This window comes from Schistocerca gregaria, chromosome 4 (genome assembly GCF_023897955.1).
Source record: "Schistocerca gregaria isolate iqSchGreg1 chromosome 4, iqSchGreg1.2, whole genome shotgun sequence".
Classification (NCBI taxonomy): Eukaryota; Metazoa; Arthropoda; class Insecta; order Orthoptera; family Acrididae; genus Schistocerca; species Schistocerca gregaria.
Window position 1 is genome coordinate 651646473 of NC_064923.1, and position 16682 is coordinate 651663154.

The 16682-nt window shown below is 38.5% G+C and overlaps 1 protein-coding gene across 7 annotated transcripts in view; it reads right to left on the reverse strand.

Annotated features, from left to right (window-relative positions):
• Positions 1–16682, reverse strand: part of LOC126267340 (DNA mismatch repair protein Mlh3-like) — a 127580-nt gene that overhangs the window by 101083 nt on the left and 9815 nt on the right. For all 7 annotated transcript variants that reach the window (XM_049972460.1, XM_049972459.1, XM_049972455.1 and 4 more), the window contains one exon: positions 11546–11650. In XM_049972460.1, coding sequence (XP_049828417.1) covers positions 11546–11635 — 90 coding nt within the window. In that variant the 5' untranslated portion in view covers positions 11636–11650. The remainder of the gene's footprint in view (positions 1–11545; positions 11651–16682) is intronic.

The following is a 16682-nucleotide window of genomic DNA, read 5'->3' on the forward strand; positions in this document are numbered from 1 at the left end:
ACATCGCGCTGGTCCCACAACACAGTTGCCATAATCTTGCGCTTTGACAGCGTCTGTTTGGCTTTGACCTTGACGGGTGAGGTTGTGTGTCGCCATTCCATTGATTGTCGCTTGCTTTCGGGAGTGATATGGGATACCCATGTTTCATCTCCAGTGACAATTTGACTCAACATGTCATCCCCTTCTTCCTCGTAACAAATCAAAAAGTCAAATGAAGTGGCAAATCTCTTCCCTTTGTGGTCCTCTGTGAGAAGTCTGTGTACCCACCGAGAACACAGTTTCTTAAAGTTTAGGTTTTCAGACACAATTTTGTACAAAACCGATCTTGAAACTTGTGGAAATTCCTAAGAAAGGGTGGAAATTGTGAATCTTCTGTCCTCACGAATCTTTGTTTCGACCGCAGCCACCAAATCATCAGTGATCACAGAGGGCCGGCCTGAGCGTTCTTCGTCATGGACATTTTGACGGCCATTTTTAAACTCTCTAACCCATTGACGCACTTTACCTTCACTCATTGCATTCAAGCCATAAACTTCTGTTAACTGACTATGAATTTCTGCAGCTGATAGGCTTCTCGCAGTCAAAAATCGTATCACTGACCATATCTCACATGCGGCGGGCGATTCAATAATCATAAACATTATAAAGTAGCACAGCGATGCGTACACGTCAGCTACAGAGCTGCAACTTGCAACCTGCATCAGTGTGAACAGGAAGGATGCCGGCAAGTGGTGCGGTGGCTTGTTGCAGCATCCGCGCGAAGTACGGGACTATACACGCGAACGGCCTTTACTTAAAAAACAACCCTCGTATATGCAAAATTGCAAAAAGTAGTGGAAACCAAAACAAGCAACTTGCACAGCACAGAGGGTCACAATAATAATACACTTGGACTTTTACATCAAAATAAAAGAAATTACATATGAAGTATCAGTTTCTCATATCATTACAGGAAACTGAAAAACCTAAAGATATTTCTGCAGATGTGCTATGCATAACAGAACATAATATGGAAGTAGCAGAAATTGGACAGCTGCAAGTTAGTATCACATTACCAGAGGCATAACATAAACAAAATGGGGAGTGGCTATACATGCAAAAAGTGGAATGAAGTTTCAGGTCGCAAACCTATGTTAAGTGCAGCAATGAAAATCTCTGAGTGCTGTACTTGAGCAACAGACTTTAAAACATACATGATAGTAATTCTGACAGTGTATAGGCCCCCCAGAAAGGCAGCACATAGGGCACAGATTTGTTTCGGAACCATGGGAGAGCATCACAGAAATGCTGAAAAACATGAACTGACAGGCACTTTAAGATAAATGCAACTATCCTGCAAAAGACTACTTGCAAAAGACTACTTACAAAGTTTCAAGAACCAATATTAAGTGAAGAATTTGGGAATCACCTATATATAGCTCCCCTAGGGACCACAACAAAAGCATGTATAGAGGAACTTAAGCACTACACACATGAATGGAACAGGAAGAAACGCCAATACTTGGTACTATGGAAAATTCTCTCAGGATTGCATTTCACAGTGGTTTGCAAAGTTTAGGTGAGGATGCAGAAATGTTTTAATCTTCATTAAGCAGTTACAGAGGATACTAATGTTACTTATCATAAATAGTGGGGGCAGCCATTGTACTTACAGATTTCAAGACCGATTTCATCTCTGACACTACTGATCAAGAGCACAGCCTTTTGTTTCTTCCCCAAACCAACATTGAAGTGCAACTGCCTTAGCCAAATGATAATGTATCATGCAACACAAGCATTAATGTAGCATCCAATACATGCATATTTCTCAATTATATAGCTTCTTTTTCTTGTTTTTAGCATTAACATATAATTTTGGGCTCACAATTGGGTTGATTTGGGGGAGGAGACCAAATTGCGAGGTCATATGTCTCATTGGATTAGGGAAGGATGGGGAAGGAAGTGGGCCGTGCCCTTTCAAAGAAACTGTCCCAGCATTTGCCTGAAGCGATTTAGGGAAATCACGGAAAACCTAAATCAGGAAGGCCAGATGCGGGCTCACAATTGTCACTTTTGGTTAATAATTTGAGGAATTTGCTTCATTTTGCAATTAGATATCATAATCAGCAAAACTAATAATTTATAACACAGACAACAAGTGCCAAGTACTTCATTGTTTTAAGCTGCGTAAAAACACAATTTCTGAAATAAAATAATGCTGATAATAAAAAACTAAACTATGTATGATAATATGTGAATGTAGACTTTCTTAGCACACACTATTGATGTAAAGCTCTTGAGCTTTCAGCCAGGTGGCAATGTTAAATTATCACAACATTTCAAATTCCTTCACCAGAAGATGATGAGTACGAGATTCTTTGAAATATTATGGAATTTTAACACTTCCATCTGGCTGAAAGCCCAAGAGCTTTTTATTGAAACTGTGTATGACTCTATGTAATGAATGATTGTTAAATATATGTAGATATTTGTCAAAGATCAAAATAAGAAAGAAATTTTATGATAGAGATCTATGTAAGTGATCTGAAAAAGATCACATGCTTGTATCAGAAAAGTCAAATTTGTAAAATACTATGATATTAATAATTTTAGGTGAGGATGTTGAATAACTTATCACATTAAGACTGTTATAACATCAAACAATAGAAACTCCAGGTAGGAATATCAACAATGTAGGAAAAGACAGATTGCTCATCAAGTTTCAGATAGGCATAATTAAAAGGCACTTACATAAAGCTTTCGGCCACAGCCTTCATCAGGGAAGAGTGAGACACACACACACACACACACACACACACACACACACACACACAAAGCAAGCACATCTGATGCATACACGACCACCAACCAATGTCATGCGTGCATAAGGTGTGCTTGTTTTTGTGAAGCTTGATGTACATGTCTTTTAATTGTGCCTGTCTGCAACTTGACATGTCTTCTTTATGGTACCGGTAAGTAACAATCTGTCTTTCCTACATTGCTGTTATAACATCATCACTTTATAATAAAATAAACTGTAACTGAATTTGTAAGAAAGAGGAAAAGCGTAACCAGTGTTAACATAAATGTTATAGCATCTGTGACCATATGTCTAAGTTTTGACCAGTTTTGGTTCAGTACTATTTAGTTTGGTTCAATCTCAGTGCCAGTCTTACGGAATTGAAATCACTGGCCGAATATTATCAAATAAACCATGGATATATTTGTACGGCCCTCAGGCCAAAAGCCACATATTTTAAAAAACAAACCCACATATATGGATAAAAGCATCATATTTCATGCTGTAAATACCTAAGGACCATTCTACATTATATTATTTTTAAAAATATAAGTAAAAATACTAATTTTACAATGATCTATGCAATAATAATGTGTTTATTACCAATTATGGATGTGGTGTAACTAACTTTTTGCAGTTGCAGCAAAACAAAAGCACTGAGCAAAATACAATGGAAAATATTTTTGTCTGAATATTACATGACTCAATGAGTGTAGGTAAATAAGGAGGAATGTGTCAATGTATGCAACAGAGCAGAGGGGACATATATTGTATACTTCATTTAGTTTAGTGTTATTCTTACTTTGGAGTAGAAATGAACCGGAGTTGATTATTTAGCTGTTTTTAGTAGTGTTATTTATGTTCATTGTAAGAGTTTAAATATTTTTCGATTGTTTGTGTTGACTAATCACCAAGTGGCGGCTGGAGAACACACATATGAAAAAAATATTTTATTTTTGTAAGCTTTCAGAGCCAGTGTATCCTTCTTCTGGCAGAAGTATTGAAGGAGAAGGAAGAGCAGTGAAGAGAAAGGAACTGGAGAAGTTTAGGAAAAGGGGCAAAGTTCAGAAAAGATACCCAGAACACAGGGTCAGGGGAGACTTATCAGATGGGATGAGAAGGAAAGGACTGCGCCAGACAAGATTTGAAAACCTGAGAGCTTAAAGGTGGAAGACAAGATAATATTCAAGACAGAGACTACTGCTAAAACATCATGCACAATTTGATACGAATGAAAAGCTAAGTGCATTGTGTGTAACACAGAAGTGGGAGGGGGAAAGGTAAAAAAATAGACAGGTAAGAAAATGAAAGATGGAGAAAGCTAAAGGGAATTAAGAAAGGATTAGTTACTTTGAAGTCATGCTGAGAGAGAAGAAATTATGTAAATTAATGCAGGTGGGTGGCAAGAACTGAAGACACATTTTAGTGCTAGTTCCCACCTACAGAATTCTGAGAAACTGATGTCTAGAGAAGAATTCAGGTAACGTGTGCGGTGAAACAGACACCGAGGTAATGACTGTCATGCTGTAGAGCATGCTCTGCAACAGGATATTGTGTGTTGCTGGTATAAACCCTCTGCTGCGCCCATTCACCTTAACTCATAACTTGGTGATAGTCATACCGATGTAGAAGGCTGAACAGAGTCTGCCTAGCAGTTGGTGTATGATGTCCATTGTTTCACAGATGGCTCTCCCTTTGATAGTATATGTTTTGCCAGTTACAGGGTTGGTATAGTTGGTGGTAAGCGAGTACATGGGGCAAATCTTGTAGTGAGGACAGTCACAGGGATAGCAGTCATAGAGTAGGGAGATTGGGTGTAAAAGGAGCATAGGGCCCGACAAAGATACTGTGGAGATTGGGAGAGTGATGAAAAGCTATTCTAGGTGTGGTGGACAAAATCTCAGACAGAATGGATTTCATTTTAGGGCAAGATTTTAGGAAGTCATGGCCTTGTCAAAGTAGCAGATTTGGCTCTGTCTCAGTGTCAGTTCTACAGAATTGAAATTGCTTGCTTAGTATTATCAAAAAAGCCATGAATATAGCTGTATAGTCTTCACGCCAAAAGGCCACATATAAAAAAATAAAACCACAAAAATGGAGAAAAACATCTGATTTCATGCTGTAAATACTTGAGCTAATCAGCTACTTCAACAAGGCCATGACACCCGAAAATCATGCCTTGAAATGAGATTCATTCTGTATGAGATTTTTTCCATCAAACCAAGAATAGCTTTCCATAACTCTCCCAATCTGCGCAATATCCTTGTCGGGCCCTATGCTTCTTCGCATCCATCTCTCTATCCTATGGCTCCTACCCCTGTAGCCATCCCCGCTGCAAGACTTGCACTACGCACCCTCTTACCATCACTTAAACCAGCCCTGTTACTGGCAAAACAATGACTCCCAAAGGGAGAGCCACCTGCGAAATGACACATACCAGATATTATGTAGACACTGTGATGCCTTTTACATTGGCATGACTACCAACAACTTACGAGTTGCGATGAATGGGCCTAGGCAGAGGACGTATACGGGCAACAGACAATATCCTGTTGCATAGCACATTCTACATTATAGTTATGACCTCACTGCCCATTTCAACATATGCACCATCTGGATTCTTATCCCAAACACTAGTTTCTCAGAACTCCGCAGTTGGGAACAAGTGCAACGACATATCCTTGGTTCTCACCACACACCTGGCCTTAATTTAGGTTAATTTCTTCAGTCTAGGCATTTACTTACACTAACTACACCTATCTTCAAACCATTTTAGTTTTCTATATCTTTCATTTTCTGTCCTGTCTGTTGTTTGCCATCCACCTCCTACCTCTGATGATGATGATGATGATGATGATGATGATGATGATGTTTGATTTGTGGGGTGCTCAACTGCACGGTCATTAGTGCCTATACAAAGTTCTAATTTTTAGACAGTCCAATTTTTTGCAATCCAATCCAACCACTGACAAGAATGATGATGATGATGATGATGATGATGATGATGATGATGACATGATGAGGACAGCATAATCACCCAGTCCCCGGGCACAGAAAATCCCAAACCAAGCCGGGAATCGAACCACGGACCCTGTGATCCAGAGGCGACAAGTCTAGCCACTAGACCATGAGCTGCAGATCCCTCCCTCCTCTGTTACACACAATGCACTTAGCTTTTCGCTCTTATTAACTCATGTACAATGTTTTAGCAATAATCTCAGTATTGAATATTATCCTGTCTTCCATCTTTAAGCTCTCAGGTTTTCAAATTTCATCCAGTGCAGGCCTTTCCTTCTCATCCCGTCTGATAAGTCTCCCCTTCAACCCTTTTGCCAGAAGAAGAAGCCACTGGCTCCGACAGTTTGCATAAGTAAAACCTTTCTTTATATGTGTGTTCTCCTGCCGCCGCTTGGTGAGAACATTTTTTATCTATCCAGTTACATTATATTGTCAAAAATTGATTATTTTCATTGTTAATAAGTGATTAAAGATGGATGGGGACTGTGCCTGTTGTCTATGGATGCTGGGAAAATTTATAAATGTCCGTATACAGCTGAAAGCTGTGATGACCACGTCATGAGGTTGCCCCATGCTGTGGTAGCATTGGGGCATCTTAAAGACAAGTGCTTTGGTACCTCTGGAGCCTATAGTGTCACCTAAGATACCTGACATCACTGTGTCTTCTGATTCCCACAACCTGGTAGGTCGACACTTACCTGACATTGATTGTCAAATAGTGGTGGGGTTCCAAATCACTGGGTGCCAGGTGAAAGTGGATATCAGCCACACAGCTGTATGCTTATGTCTTAAAAACAGGTGTGAATTCCTGCTGCTGAAAGTACATCTCAGCCAATGGATGGATGGATATGTGTGTATATGCAAGTGTATGCCTGTCCTTTTTTGCCCCTAAGGTAAGTCTTTCCGCTCCCGGGATTGGAATGACTCCTTACCCTCTCCCTTAAAACTCACATCCTTTCGTCTTTCCCTCTCCTTCCCTCTTTCCTGATGAAGCAACCGTTGGTTGCGAAAGCTTGAATTTTGTGTGTATGTTTGTGTTTGTTTGTGTGTCTATCGACCTGCCAGCGCTTTCGTTTGGCAAGTCATATCTTCTTTGTTTTTAGATATAAACATTTAGTAAAACACTTATCAGAACCAAATTATATTAACATAGGTGTTCCACAAGGTAGCATATTAGAACCAATACTGTTCCTGATATACATCAATGACTTTCTCAGTAGTGTTACTCAAGGTGAAAAAATTCTCTTCGCTGATGACAGCAATATTATAGTCACCAAGAAAACAAGAGAACTCCTTGCCGACAAAGCAAATGAAACTCTGAAGGAAGTTTATGATTGGTCAATAAGCAATAAAGTGACATTGAACATAAAGAAAACTAATGCCATGAATTTCAGTTTGAAGAGGAAAAATGACAATGTTAAATTAAATGTAGATGGCACCTCTATAGACTGTGTAACAAATGCAAAATTTCTAGGAATGAATATTGATTCTCCATTGAAGTGGTGTGAATATACAAAGGTACTTGCAAACAGAACGTCATCAGCATGTTATGCCCTTAAAATCCTGTCATCAGTGTGTAACATGCAGCGTCTTTTAGTTACATATTATTCATGTGTACACTCAATTCTTAGCTATGGCATTCTTTTTTGGTGAACAAATGCACAGAATATGAACACCATTTTCAAACTCTAGAAAAGAGCCATAAGAATAATAACCAAAAATACTAGTCGAGCTCATTGTAAAGATCTGTTCAAAACACGGGATTTTAACTGCTCCATGTGAATACTTTTACCAGTCAGTTGTACACATCAAAAATAACATTGGTAATTACTGCACAAACAGCTGCGTCCATGACCATGCAACAAGAGACAGACTAAACTTATATTTACCAATATAAAATAAACATAAAACTCAAAACAGCATTTTCTACCAAAGAATAAAATTGTACAATAAATTGCCAAAAGAGATTAAAGAAATCGCAAAAATACACTTATTTAAAAAGGCAGCTAAAAAGTGCCTGTTTATGCAATACATTTTATACATTGAAGGATTACTTAGCTAAAAAAGAGTAGGGGTTTGATTTAAAAAATGTTATACAAATAAATAATAATTATTATAAAACATCCAACATTCCACATAACACCTACACTTTATGTTTTTTTCCTTCATTTTTTTTCCTTTCTAGAAACACTTACCCAAACACTTACCCCCAAGCTATGCATAGCACAATACTAACACCTCTTTCTCTTTTTAAGCTCAACATCTCACTCATTATGGAGGGATGTTGACTCAGTTTTTCAGGATAGCAAATGGGAAGTTGCAGTACAAAAAATGGCCCACAGATCACCAGTGTATGTGTGTGTGTGTGTGTGTGTGTGTGTGTGTGTGTGTGTGTGTGTGTGTAGTGAATGAAGTGTTATGAAACAATGCGTGTATAGCATGTGCAGTGACTGATAGGGAGATATGAGTGAACAGTGTGGCATTATGTTATTTAATAAGTTATTTTTTTAAAAAAGTATTGTATACCAGGGGTAAATCTAATGATTGTCTCTAACCAGAAGTCTGTAAATATATGTGTATACGAATTAGCTTATTTTAAATTGATCTAAATTTGTTGTCCTGTATCCTAGTAAAAAGAGGTCTACGACTGAATAAATTTGCTACTGCTAATGCTACTACTGCTTCTACTACTACTACTACTACTACTACTACTAGCAATATGTTGAAAAAGTAACTCTCATATATGAATGCATCACCAACTTCTTTTGAACTTAAGAAAATTACATATTCTTCCAAGAATAAAACCTCGTCTAGTTTTGACAGTGTTTCCAGTAGAGTACTACAGATTTTTTGTATGTTCATCTTTCTGACTGAAGGTTTGAGGACGTCGGCTGATCACTTGTGTAATAAAACGGAGCACCTACAATTGTTAGCTGATGGTATGAGACACAGCATTATTGTTATAGTCTGTGAAAACCAGTTCATAGATGTTGGCCACTGATGGAATCGTGTATATGATTGGATTTAACCCCTTCAGTGTCAGTTAAGGCCTGAAAATGGTGTACTGAATCACTGAAACTGGTAGACATATAATAAATAACATCAAAAGGATGGCTGTAGGTGTTTCATTTTATTACATACTAAAGATTTTTTCCCACACAATAAGCCTGATCTCATCAGAAATATGTAATGCATCATTAACAGAATGCATTTTTCCAGAGAGACTGGAATATCCCATTGTCAGAAACCTATTTAAAAAAGGTGATAGGAGATATGTCAACAACTATTGATCTCTTTCACTGCTGATATCATTTTCCAAATTTTTTTAGAATATGATGTATTCTGGGTTAGTATCTCACTTGAGCAATGATAATGTCAGCAGCAAATCACAGTTTGGATTTCAGAAGAGTTGTTCTACTGAAAATGCCATTTACATGTTCACTCACCAAATTTTACAAGAATTAATTAATAAATTAGTGCCAGCTGATATTGTCTGCAACTTATTTAAGGCAGTTGACTGTATGCAGTTCTCTCCTACAAAAAGTGAAGTTTTATGGGGTGATAGTACAGCCAACCAATGCATACTGCCCTGTCTAACAAAAAGAATGCAGAATGCAAATAGCTGTAATTCAACCAATATAGTTTGGGGATGTTATTCTGACTGGGGAGAAATCACGTATGGGATTCCCCTAGGCTCAACCTTAGACCCACGATTGTCCCTCATAAATGTAAGTGATCTTCCATCTAGAATGTAACAAGCAGGATTAGTTCTTTTTGCAAATGACACTGGTATTGTATACAATCCAAGAACGTACACAGAAACAGAAGAAAAGATACACAAAGTTCTTAAAAGTATCATTGGTTGTTTTTCTGTTAATGGTCTCACTCTCAAATTTAAAAAAGACACAACATATTCAGCTGTGCACATCTAGGAGTACTACATCAACGATAGATGTAACACATGGTGAGAATATAATAAACAGCGTAGAAACATCAAAAATTTTGTGTGTGCTTGTTGATGAGAATTTAAACTGGAAAAAAATACTTTTTGGAGCTCCTAAAACAAATTAGTTCAGCCACATGTGCACTTATAACCACTTTTTGTGTGTATATGTGTGTGGGTGTGGGGGGACAAATCAGTAAGTTAACAAATTTTGCACATTTTCATTCAGTAGTTATGTCATATGGAATAATGTTCTGGGTTAACTCATCTTTAAGAAGGAAAGTTTTCATTATACCTCAAAAACATGGTGTAAGAATAATACATGGTGCTCACCTGCAGTCATATAACAGACATCTGTTTAAAGGGTGGTGCATATTGACTATTGCTTCACAGTACATTTATTCCCTCAGGAAGTTTGTTGTAAATAAACTACTGCAGTTTGAAAGGAAAAATAATGTACCTAATTACACTACCAGAAGGAAAAATTACCTTTATTAATGCACATTATAATTTTTTTAGCTCTAAAAAGGCTGTAACTACAATTTTCAACACTTACCCAAGGATATAAAATGTCTAACAGACAGCACAGTACAATATGAAAACAAACTGAAAATGTTTCTCCTTGACAACTCCTTCATTTCTGTAGAAGACTTTCTATTACTGTAATGTGTAAAAGATGGTGGGTGGGAATTACTAAGTCACATCTGTTCATTTTTTTCTTCTTTTTTTAAAAAAACAACTGATAAACTTTCAGCATGCAGCCATATTTACATTTCAATTTGCATTGTGAATGTAAAATAATTCATACCATGATTTATTATGCAAAATGATCCATGAAACATGAAAGTAACTGTAAAGCATAAATGCAGCATTTGTCCTTTACTGTTCAACCATTACATCAAAGAATCAATAAAGGACACAGAAAGTCCAAAAATGGCATTAAAAGTTGCTGATGACAGCTCTCTGAAAGTGATGAAGAATTAGAAGAACTGCTGAATGGGATGAACTGTCTACAGAGTGCAGAACATGGATTGAGAGTAGACCAAAGGTAAGATTAAAGTATTACAGAGTAAGAGAAATGAGATGAACATCCAAATCACCATCATACTAGTGGACATGTAATAAACGAAGTGAAGGAATTCTGCTGCACAGGAAGCAAAATAGTGCTTGACAGACAAAGCAAGGAGGCTATAAGAAACAGAATAGCACACATAAAGAGAACATTCCTCACCAAAAGAAGTCTACTACTATCAAACATAGGTTTAACCTTGAAAAATAAATTTCTGAGAATGTTCATCTGGAGCACAGCATTGTATGGAGTGAATCATGGACAGTGGGAAAACTGAGAGAGAAGAGAATCAAAATGTTTGAGATATACTATTACAGAAGAGAGTTAAAAGTTTAGTGGTCTGATAAGATAAGAAATGATGAAGTATTCCAAAGAATCAGTGAGAGGAGTACAATATGTAAAATATTAAATAGAAGAAGGGATACAATTATTGCACAGTTTTGAGATATAAAGGAATGGTTTCTGTGGTACAACAGGAAAATGGAGACAATAAAAGTTTTATGGAAACACAGGCATTAGAATACATACAACAAATAATTGTAGATACTGGACGTAGGTGCTACTCTGAGAAGAAGAGACTGGTGGAGGAGAGAAAATTGTGGCAGCTACATCAAACCAGTCAGATGACTGGGGTTGGGGGGTTAATGGCACTTTTAACCCGTCACTAGACCATAAACTACATGACACTGCACCAAGAATTAGTTTTTTGTATTATAAAATAATTCTTAGGACTCACCAATTCAATCACAGCTTGTGATACACTTGGAACCGAAATACTCGAGCGTATTAATGATTGTACATTCTTAGGAAGTTCTTGAATAGCCATTTTTCAAATGAAAATCTGTAAGAGAAACTTCAGTTAAATAACTCATCAATATTGAAAAAGCCACAACAGTCAGTAAAGAAAACACATTCTTAATTGTTCAAGGGTAGTTTTTTCAATGTTTATGAAAAGGACAGTTGCTGGTCACCACATTATGAAAAGAATAGTTGTTACTCACCATAAACAAAGATGCTGTAACTTCCCAACGAAAGCGTTGGTATGTTGATAGAGACAATATAACCAATAAAAAACACACAAACACACACACAATTTTCAAGCTTTTGCAACCCAAAGTTGCTTCATCAGGAAAGGGGGAAGGGGAGGGAAAGACGAAAGGATGTGGATTTTAAGGGAGAGGGTAAGGAGTCATTCCAATCCTGGGAGCGGAAAGACTTACCTTAGGGGGAAAAAGGACAGGTATACACTTGCACACACACACATATCCATCTGCACATATACACATACAGGCAGTCATATGTAAATGCAAAGAGGTTGGGCAGAGATGTCAGTCGAGGTGGAAGTACAGAGGCAAAGGTGATGTTGAATGACAGGTGAGGTACGAGTGGCGGCAACTTGAAATTGGCGGAGGTTGGGCCTGGTGGGTAAAGGGAAGAGAGAATATATTGAAGGGCAAGTTCCCATCTGCGGAGTTCTGATAGGTTGGTGTCAGTGGGAAGTATCCAGATAACCCGGACGGTGTAACACAGTGCTAAGCTGTGCTGGCTGTGCACCAAGGCATGTTTAGCCACAGGGTGATCCTCATTACCAACAAACACTGTCTGTCTGTGTCCGTTTATGCAAGAGGACAGTTTGTTGCTGATCATTCCCACATAGAACGCTTCACAATGTAGGCATGTCAGTTGGTAAATCACGTGGGTGCTTTCACACGTGGCTCTGCTTTGATCGTGTATACCTTCCGGGTTACCAGATTGGAGTAGGTGGTGGTGGGAGGGTTCATGGGACAGGTCTTACACCGGGGGCAGTTACCAGGGTAGGAGCCAGAGGGTAGGGAAGGTAGTTTGGGGATTTCATAGGGATGAACCAAGAGGTTACGAAGGTTAGGTGTACGGCGGAAAGACACTCTTGGTGGAGTGGGGAGGATTTCATGAAGGATGGATCTCATTTCAGGGCAGGATTTGAGGAAGTCGTATCCCTGCTGGAGAGCCACATTCAGAGTCTGATCCAGTCCCAGAAAGTACCCTGTCACAAGTGGGGCACTTTTGGGGTTCTTCTGTGGGAGACTCTGGGTTTGAGGAGATGAGGAAGTGGCTCTAGCTATTTGCTTCTGTACCAGGTCGGGAGGGTAGTCACGGGATGTGAAATTAGTTTTCAGGTTATTGGTGTAATGGTTCAGGGATTCAGGACTGGAGCATATTTGTTAGCCACGAAGACCCTAGCTGTAGGGAAGTGACTGTTTGATATGGAATGGGTGGCGGCTGTCAAAATGGAGGTACTGTTGCTTGTTGGTGGGTTTATGTGTGAAGCTGGCCATTGGACACAGTGTCTTTGCGCCGTCCACCTAACCTTCGTAACCTCTTGGTTCATCCCTATGAAATCCCAAAACTACCTTCCCTACCCTCTGGCTCTTACCCTTGTAACCGCCCCCGGTGTAAGACCTGTCCCGTGCACGCTCCCACCACCACCTACTCCAGTCCGGTAACCCGGAAGGTGTACACGATCAAAGGCAGAGCCACATGTGAAAGCACCCACGTGATTTACCAACTGACATGCCTACATTGTGAAGTGTTCTATGTGGGAATGACCAGCAACAAACTGTCCATTCGCATGAACGGACACAGGCAGACAGTGTTTGTTGGTAATGAGCATCACCCTGTGGCTAAACATGCCTTGGTGCACAGCCAGCACATCTTGGCATAGTGTTACACCGTCCGAGGTTATCTGGATACTTCCCACTGACACCAACCTATCAGAACTCCGGAGATAGGAACTTGCCCTTCCCGTTACCCACCAGGCCCAACCTCCGCCAATTTCAAGTTGCCGCTGCTCGTACCTCACCTGTCATTCAACATCATCTTTGACTCTGTACTTCCACCTCGACTGACGTCTCTGCCCAACCTCTTTGCATTTACATATGTCTGCCTGTGTGTGTATATGTGCGGATGGATATGTGTGTGTGTGTGTGTGTGTGTGTGTGTGTGCAAGTGTATACCTGTCCTTTTTTCCCCCTAAGGTAAGTCTTTCCACTCCCAGGATTGGGATGACTCCTTACTCTCTCCCTTAAAACCCACATCCTTTCGTCTTTCCCTCTCCTTCCCCCTTTCCTGATAACTTTTTGTTGTGCCTATGTGCAACTTTGCATCTCTGCTTTATGGTTAGCAGCAACTATCCTTTCAATGATACTGTCATTATTCCATCCTGGACTTAAGATTGTTCAATTTTGGAAATTTGAAATAAGCAATGAAATATTATTATTGAAACAATGCATCTTTGGAGAAGTATTGTTTTATGATATTCCAGAAGCAATGAGTAAGTTATCTTGGGGGGGGGGAGGGGGGGGGGGGGGGGGGGGGGGGAGATGGAGGAATGTTGTTGGATTTAGCTAGCAATTTTATGTTAGTACGTAGAAATATTTGTTTTGCTTTCAATTTTTCAGAGGATGAAAATATTAGGATCTTTTGCCACCACCCCTACTCCCCCTCCAACATGTATTATTCCTGCCTTCATTTTGTTAATGAAGTATAGTTTGACTTCTGAGGTAGCAGAAGAACAATATCATCCACAAGAGGGTTTTCAGAAACAGTAATTGAAGCTCTTAACATCAAAGATTGTCACACTTTCTTATTTTTGGATGTGCCCTAAGGCTTTTGACGCTGTTGACCTTAAAATATTAATAAATAAACTACAAGTACAATGTATAAGAGGAATAGCTAATAATTGGTTCCAGTCAAATGTGGAAAATAGGATGCAATATTTCAGATGCTGCCAATTTAAACATATTAACAAAGGTGTCCTTAATGAGAATATATTTGGAGTACTTCTGTTCTTAATGTAGATCAATGACTTTCCAGACAATCAAACAATGGAAACTCCAGGTAGAAATATCAACAGTGTAGGAAAAGATAGATTGCTACTCATTGTAAAGGTAACACTCTGAGTTACAAACAGGCACAGTTAAAAGATGCTTACATGCATGCTTTCAGTCAAAGCCTTCATTAAAAAAAAAAAAAACCACACACACCATTCACTCACACAAGCAAGCAACCCTCACGCACACATGATTGGCAACTCTGGAAGCTCAGGCCAGAATGCCTGTAGGAAACTTAGTGTGTTATCTTTACAGTAAGTAGCAATCTATCTCTTCCCACTTGGTTGACTTTCCTGACAATGTAGGCCATGGAGTAAAACTTCTCTTTTTCCATGACAGCAGCATTCTAGACACTGATAAAATATTAAAACTTTTAGTTAAGAAGGCAAATGAAACCCTCAAGGACATGTACAACTGAGCAGAATGTGTTAAGTTAACATTTAACATAGAGAAAACAAACAGTGCCAACTGCCGGATTAACTGAATTTTCAGTCGGAGGAAGAAGGACGGGGAAGCACCCAAGTGATGTGGTGTGAGTGAAAATAATATACTAATAACATAATTAATAATTTAGACACAGTTGTAACGGCACCATCTCTGTGTTACAAAAGACTGTATAAACAAATCACAGGCTGAGCAAGAAAGAAAAAAATTGTTGATAAGGATTACAACTTTAAAGTACGTCACCAAAATGTACTACATCCTTCCAACAAATCTGATGAAGCTGATGTAATGTTAGCTACTGACAGAGAATGGGCTAAAGGAAAATGAAATAATTGTGTATAACCTAACATAATACCTTTCCCTGTTGCTTCATAACCTGGGTTGTGAGTAACTGAATCCATTTTCCCTTCTTCCCTTTTTTGCCCTCTCTCCTCCCTGATGAAGGAACAAAGTTCAGAAAGCTAGGAATGTAAATTTTCTGTTCTGTTTTGTGTTATCTATCAGCTGTACTGAGCTGAGGTAAGTACTGGCCAGCCCCTCTATCTCTTTGTTAGTATTTGTTTCACATAATAGTAAAAACGGCACATTATTGTAGAAGTAAACAAAAAACTTGTGGGGTAACTATAATGTTGATAGTGATGTAATGGACTGTACTGATATCACGTACCTAACTGTGCAGAACTAGTGTTCACAGCAGCAGCAGCCATACAAATGCAGTTCCTAGGAAAAAAAGGTCTTGTGCCACTTATATACAACTCACAATGCTCAATGGTGGACAGCTTCCTCTTAGAATTTGAGGTATTGCTAGGAAATTCATTTTTTTAATAATAGCATGTGGCATTAGAATTAATACAATAAGAGAAAATGTTTGTGCAATAAGCTTCCCTGATATTTTAGGCTCACTCAACATGTAGACACAACAAGGTGTACAGATACAATAAACACTATAATACAGCATATGTTGTGGGCAATGAAGATAGAATGAAGACAGAACAAACCAGGAAAATTAAACATATCGAAGTTTTTGAGGAAACAAAAACATGGGATGGGATTTATGGTGAAAATTGTAGAAGAGAGTTGGGTAATTTTCTGTTAAACTATGAATTACTGTGTAAATATTACTTGTCCAAAGGTATGTCCGGAAGTACAAAACAAGCCCAATAAAAATCTTATCATATAAAAAATTATTCAAAGCCGACAAAAATTAAAATGAATACATAAAGATTATCAGGAGGACAAATTTAAAGTCAAATGGTGAGGACTATAGAGACTTAAGAAAGCTTATAGCAGGATGATAAGGGAGACCAAAGTCAGCTACAATAAAACTGTACCAGCTTTTGTTAACATCACACTTACAAAGGAAGGTACACAACAAAATATGGAACATAACTAAATGTAAAACTTCCATTCACCACTACATAGTTGTAGTTGATGGGTTGGCCAAGAACTGAAAAGTCAAATAGAAAATAACATAAAAAGCTCCAGAAAAAGTTGAAGATTGTATATTCCTAGCACATACAGATGAATCAGAAGTCATAAATGTAATTAGATCCTTAAAAA